The sequence below is a fragment of the Manacus vitellinus genome, unplaced genomic scaffold (genome assembly GCF_001715985.3).
Source record: "Manacus vitellinus isolate BGI_N305 unplaced genomic scaffold, ASM171598v3 scaffold_10_pilon, whole genome shotgun sequence".
Lineage (NCBI taxonomy): Eukaryota > Metazoa > Chordata > Aves > Passeriformes > Pipridae > Manacus > Manacus vitellinus.
Genome location: NW_021938838.1, coordinates 82074 through 89173, shown reverse-complemented (window position 1 = coordinate 89173; position 7100 = coordinate 82074). Strand labels below are relative to the sequence as shown.

Here is a 7100-nt window from a genome sequence, read left to right as displayed (position 1 = left end):
GCCCCCAGGCCGTCCGGACCGGCGGAGGAGAGGACCCAGGTGGTGGTGGTCGGAGCCACCTTCCCTGCGGGGCTCAGCGAGACACTGGCGAAGTTCACAGACGTGAGCAGGTTTGTCACCCTCACCACCCAGAGCCTGCACCGCCTGCCGCCTCACGTCCAGCAGAAGTTCGTCCGCCTCAAAGGCCGGGACAAGCTGCCCGAGCTGCTGCAGCTGTTAAAGGAGCACCCATCATGTGGCAGGGCTGTTCTCATCTTCTGCAACAGTGCCAGCACTGTCAACTGGCTGGGCTATATCCTGGATGACCACAGAATCAGGCATCTGAGGCTGCAGGGACAGATGTCAGCAGCTGCTAGAGCTGGCATCTTTGCCTCTTTCCAGAGGGGTGATGTGTCTGTCCTTGTCTGCACTGACCTTGCCTCGCGGGGTCTGGACACCAGCAGCGTGCAGCTCGTGGTCAACTATGACTTCCCAGACACCCTGCAGGACTACCTGCACCGTGTGGGGAGAGTTGGACGAGTTGGAAGCAAGGCACCTGGAGCTGTGGTTAGTTTTGTCACCCATCGGTGGGATGTGGACCTGGTACGGAAAATAGAGACTGCAGCCCGGAAAAGGACAGGCCTCCCGGGAATGGACTCCTCCATTAATAAACCTTCACCTAAAGGAGGCTGATTCAAGTTGCTGGGCAGTACTAGGTGGCCTGGTAGGGACTCCCCTTGAAGTCCTTAAGACAGAGTGATTGAGCTGCTGTTTGTAAAGTAGACTGAGAGAATTGAGAATTGAGTTTCAGAGCCAGGTGTTCAGGTTAACTTTGTGTACTGTTCCGGAAGCTGCAGTAGTCATTTCCATACTCAACACACGGCTTTGCAAAAGGAAGCTAGTGAGTAACAGAATGCTTTTGGAGAAGACTGAAGAATGACCTCATCAACTGATTTGATTTTGTTGAGACTTACAACTTAAATTCAAATCAGAATGAAAGTATGCCTGTATGATATGCAGCTCTGTTACATTTCATTGCTGCCCACCACTAGCAGCTAAACGTTCATTATTAAAACTTAAAAATTACTACTGTGGCAGGAAAAAAAATGGATATAACTTTGACCTGTCATAGATACACGTAGAAAGACTAAAGGACAAGTGATGTTTGATTTTCTTGTGGTGTAGCAGTTCGTTCAGAGAATTCTAGACCAGATACCTTTAAAGTTCAGCAGGAATGAGAAGGCACAATAAAGCTTGAGGCTCTTTCAAGGCCTTAATTAGCCATTTTATGGTTGCCTTTCACTGAGAAAGGGGATCTTGCTCCATCATGTTATATTAAATAAAATTTTAAAAGCCCTTAAGTGTTTCCTCCTCATTTTTTCTGCATGCAACAAGTCTAGTGCCTGAACTACCTGTAAAAAAACAAACAAACAAAAAACCTCTAACCCCAACACACAAAAATGTCTTCTCTTAAAGGAGTGCATTGATTCAAGTTCTAGTGACTCACAAGTAACAGAGTGAGTGCAAGATTCCTTTTGAATGTTGTGCCATTGCTCTATTTTGCTTTAAACCAAGAGGATTGAAGTGAGGCTGAAGTTATTTCATATCTACTTGCTAGTTTGTATCCATGGTAAATAATCACACAAAATAGCATTTTAGCTCTGATTTCTGTTGCAGTGATGTATCACAGCCCTTTCTTTTAGTGGCTGTTTTTCCCATACTATCAACTTTAGCCTGTGCTAAGACTCAAATTTAGAAATAGCAAGCCTGGTAAATAAAAGGATCATCAAGCGTAGTATCTAAACAATTGGTTTCTGAGAAAATAACAGTCTGGAGATAAGTATACTAAGAGTAAAAGCTGAACAAAGAGAAAACTTGCTCAGGTAATCACCTAAGGATCAGGCTGCAGGACCTTTTCCTTTATTGTACATGTGTGCTCTGCTCATTTTGCACAGTTAAGGGGCTCTCAGAGGAAGTTACAAATCAGTAAAATTATATAATACAATAACTTCCAATTTTTAGAAATACAGTGAAAGAGTTATCCCTTTGGAGACTGGAAACCTTTATATTTTGGACCTGTTCATTCCAAGCACTACTTGCCTCTCATCTGTAGTTCAATTAACTACAAATCAGGCAATTTATGTGTCCACAAACTGAAGCTTCCTGTTCATGTATAGGAGTAGGGTAAATCTCTGGGGACAATCTAGTATTATATTTTACAGAAGATCCTATTTCCATTTGTAATATGCATCTTAAATTGCATTAGGTCCCCTGAACTGCTGAAAATCTGTATTCAAGAAACATGTTAAAAAATTATTTGTATGTGTTCTGATGGCCGTAAGAAAAGATACTGGAGATATTTGGATATTTCTGTTATGTTTTTAGATGCATAATTTGTCATTTAACTTCTGTAACACACTTTTTTTACAATCTATGAACAAGTCAGTCTAGATTGCAGCATACAGAATTAACAAATTAGACAACACAGTGAAATAATAAAGTTCTTTCAGCCATATGCTTCCTAATTTTGAAGTAATATGCACTTTATATATTTACAAACAGTAAGCTTGAACTTGGTACAAATGCCCTAAAGTGTTGCTAGGGCACTGTTGATCACAACAGTTTGTCGAAAAAAGAAAAAAAAACCAAACCAAACCAACCAACCAACCAACCAAAAAATCTTTAGGCATATATATGCTAAAGTGGCCAGTAAAAATCCATGGGTAGATAGAATATACTATATTTACCAACAAAACCTTTTGTAAACATTACTTTCCAACACTGTCCTATCCATAGCACTGATGATAGCCAAGCAGATTAATATTGAAAGTAATGTACTTTTTGATTGAACAGACTTGAACTTAAATCCCAGGTAAACCTTTTTCCCTATAGGGTAGACCTGCAACTGACTAGTGACAAGGAAATTCAATGTCTAGTAGTCTTGTGGCAGTTAATTAAATCAAGATTAATTCAAAATTCACAGAAAATTTATTTGGCATACTAGCACAACTCATAGACTTACTATCAGTCTTCAACATGCCAAAGATCAGTAAGGGGAAACCAAAAATATAGCAAAACACAAGTAAAAAAGAAAACATTTCTTGCTGAATAAAACTCAGAACTCGGATCCTAAGATCTCTTTTTGCAACTCTTTGCAAGACACAATGTCTGAGCTTTGTGCCACCAAAAATAAAAAAAAAAAAAAAAAGAAAAAGAAAAAAGGGGAGAGAGAGAAAGGAGAGAAATCAGGGTGATGTCTTTATCTAAAACTGTTCCTGAGTATTCTCTGCATAGTTTATCCATCCATAGGTTTTTCTTCTTGCCAAAACCAAACATTTATTATTTAGAAAGAACAAAATTAAGAGTAGGAGAAACAGCAAGAGTCTTTAGGGGGTTTGAGTGTCAGGCTGGGTGTCATCTTAATAGTTGTAATCCCTTTGTGAACTGGTGGAATTTCATTCTGCTTTCCTTCCTTCTCCCTGCCTCAGGAAAGTATTGTATACCAGGAGAGAATATGGAAAAGGTTGGATCTGCTATTTGGCTGAGTAACTTCAGTGTACACATACAAGACACCAAGAGTCTGGAATTGTTCCTCCATTTAAATACAATTCTCATCCCTCACACCCACCTTAGCATAGCAGCAGGTGATGAGCACCAGGGGCAGGAGGTATCCCACTGCCAGGATGGTAACCTTGTACATCTGCTTGGCTGTTGAACCATTTGCCCAGTGTTCCCAGCAGAAAGAGCTGTTGGGTGCTTGCTGATGACCACTCATGAGAGCCTGGAATTGGGCCACAGGGATGGCAATGAGCAGAGACAGCAGCCAAATGACACCCACGCTGAGGGCAGCGTTGCACTTGCTGCGGATGCAAGGTGAACATTTGGCATGGACCACAAGGTTCAGTAACTGCCTTGTGACATGGTTCGAAGCTCTTTTTGGGAGAGGACAGTGCTGCCTTCCTTAGCCTGCTCTGATTATACCCTTGTTTAAAACTGTTCTGAAGCTAGACTCCTTATTCCCCCCATAGCTTTGGGGATAGTTATGGGGTGAGGTGGAAAGTGGCCAGGGAGTGAAAGATGTCTAAGCTGCAGCAGAAAAATTTATTCCTCCTTGTCGTGAGCAGGTCACCATGGCTGGAGCAGCTACCTGGATACCACCTGCAGCTTCTCTTCTTCTTCTATGGCCTGACTGCCTTGCGTGCTGTGGCAGTGTACCTCAGACACCATTAAGTCTTCCAGTTCCCCAAATCCTTTGTCTGTTTGCCCGTGTCTGCCGGGACTATGCGTGCTCCTGGGCTGTGCTGCAGTCCGAGTGCCATCTACTGGCATTTCGCTTCCTTCGCTGCCTTCGGGCAGCTCCCGTGGCGGCCCATGGCCTTTCTTTCCCTCAAACATATAGTCAGTCCAGTAATAACTTAATAACTCTACCTGATATTGCTTTCCTCTCAGCCTCATGCAAGCATACGCCCTTAAATTGAAACTTTAATGTTTGCTTTTCCTTTTGTGACAATATGTTACCACAGTAAGGTTACTTCTTATAATACTATTCATATAACTACATGTAACATTTTAGAGAAGGCTATTGCAAGTGATTTCCATGGCTATCTCTATCTTTTAGATGTTTGGGGGTTTTGTATTTTGGTTGGAGTTTTTTTCACTTCTCTTTAGTGGGCAGTCATACCAGAAAGAATTATTTAAGAAGCTCATGTAGCAATCACAGCAAATGAGAGCATCTATTTTTTGTCTTTTAGCGGGTTTGGGCAAAATAATAAAAACTGCACCATGTGTGGTTTCTGCTGCAGGGGATTTGAGCCAATGCACACGAGAATTTGAGAATTGCTTGTATGTGTCACCTGCAGAACAAACACAGCTTTGCAGATTGGAAAGATCACATGGCACAGTAAGCAGAAAACAGGCAGAGGATGCACAATTCTGGCAGTGAGGAGGGATAGATCATAGGATTGTTTAGATTTGTAAAAAAAAGAAATTAATAAAAATTGCCTAAATTCTTACAAGAAAGGACGCTCCAGTTCAGTGAGAGTGTTATAATTGGGAGAGTGGGAGGAAAGGTGAGTATTCTGGAGGGGAAGTGGCAGTCACCTGGTGAAGGAGACATCCGGTTAACTATGTGTGAGAACTCAGCTTGCTTTCATCAGGGAACTGAGATGCTGCAAATCTGACTTCAAATGGAGGCTGGCTGGTGTGGGAGTATTCCTGGCTGGTCTTACTCAGGAAGAAATAATTTTCAGTGTTAATTTCCATGCTGTGCTGAAAACTTATGTTGAAATGTGTTTACCATGGCATTTAAAATTTCCAAAAAGGTAAAGATTCCTTCTTCTCTTTCCCATTTTGTGCCACTTCTCAAATTCTTCCTGACAAGGAGAAATATCCTGTCCTAAAGAATTCCTGGTCCAAATACAGTCAGAAGGGAACTGACCATGCCAAGACAAAATACTTGCCATAAGACCTATTCATTAGTCCAAGTAGGAGGAGAAGGTCAAGTCAGTTTACTAAGTACTCATTTAAACATGAGTGAGAGGATGTAGGAAAAGGAAATTGAATATTCTCTGTGGGAGGGGAAAAAAAGTAGAAGTCTGACAGACATCACCTAGATCAAGACTGAACTGGAAGGCAGATGCTGTTGCCTTTGTCTAAACTCTTTTGGTTAGATAAAAGAACTGGACTCACATGCTGAGTCTCTGACTAAACAGGCATCAGAGGTGTCTTGTTGAGAGAGGACAGTACTGGACCACTAGAGATAACTTTGCAATCCCACTGTAAGAAGAGTAGGAGATTGTCAGCCCTAGGAATAAGTGTAGGGGGAAAAAACCCCTAAACATTAGATGGTAGTGTTTAAATGGTAACATTTTCATCTTGTGTAGGTACAAACTAATTTGTCCATTTTCCGATTGCTAATAGGTGCTTCAGCTCCTAATTACACTAAATATCAGGTATGCTGTAAACCACTCTCACTGTTTTGATAGTCATGGTTCAACTTTCTGATACCTGTGCATTAGCTCTCCAAGCCTTTTGACTTTTGAGTGGAAGAAGGGCACTCAAGCATAACAACAAGCAAGAACCTTACTGTCACATATCTCTCTCTCTCTCTGGGAATGTGGGTTACATCTCAGATTCAGATCCATTTAAAAAAAAACAAACAAATAGAGATCCAGCTTGTGGCTTTGGCTTCAGCAGCTGCCTTAGTATACTGTGCTCTTCAAAAGGCTGATTTGGGCTGAAAAGCCCTTTAGGCTGAGTAATGAGCTAGTTGAAAACAAGCAATGAAATATCTGAAATCTCCGCAATTCAACTTATGTATCTCAGTCTGGCCCTAAGTCCTCACATGACTTTTTCATGTCATCCTTACTGGACAGGTAGCTGGTTATAAATACCCTACAAATTAATTTTACCTTACCTAAAATTTATAATAAAAATAAACCAGCTCCATCTAAACAGCCAAAAGCATTGTATCCACACTGTTTGCTGACTTTTTTCTGCAATTTAATTTTTGATAAGGCAGGTAGAGTTGTTTAACAAAGTCTGTTTTTCATTTATGACCAACAAATTATGATTTTGGCTCTAATAGAAATTATGTTGGGATAAAGCTACAGAAAGAGAGGACTCTTGGGCATGCAGTGTTGGCCGATACATATAAAACTAAGACAAGAAGATGCCAAAACCATAATAAACCTCAAAACAGGATGCTTGCTGAGACTTGATTAGTATTCTGTAGAGAATAAGGAACGTGTTATGACTTGTATCATCAGATTCAAGACAGCGTATGTCTTCCTGTGTGCTCCTGTGGTTTTGTGCACAGCTCTTCTGTGAATTGAGAGTGATCAAAGTGGTGTGAATGATGTCTCAAATTTTGGCCTTAACACAGAAGAATAAGATTTCTTGATTTGGGTCCTAACGTGATATATTTGTAAACACATGTATGACTTTATGCAGAGGGTAATCAAATCCCAGTGCAGAGTCTGAGGAGACATACTTGTATTGTGAAAGCCAGAGGCACAAGATCACCCTGGAGAGGCGATGCTCTCCTATTAAATACCAGACTTGGTGTTTACATGAGGGAAGGTAAGAAGATACTACAACTTCAGTGGAGTGTATGAGCTTGG

General features: G+C 41.2%; 1 protein-coding gene across 1 annotated transcript; it reads left to right on the top strand.

Annotated features, from left to right (window-relative positions):
* Positions 1 to 6: 6 nt before the first annotated feature.
* DDX28 (DEAD-box helicase 28) lies at positions 7 to 1340 on the top strand (the record flags this gene model as incomplete). Its single annotated transcript, XM_018082274.2, has 1 exon — positions 7 to 1340. A coding segment is annotated over one exon (666 nt), but the record flags the coding sequence as incomplete, so codon positions are not given.
* Positions 1341 to 7100: the final 5760 nt, after the last annotated feature.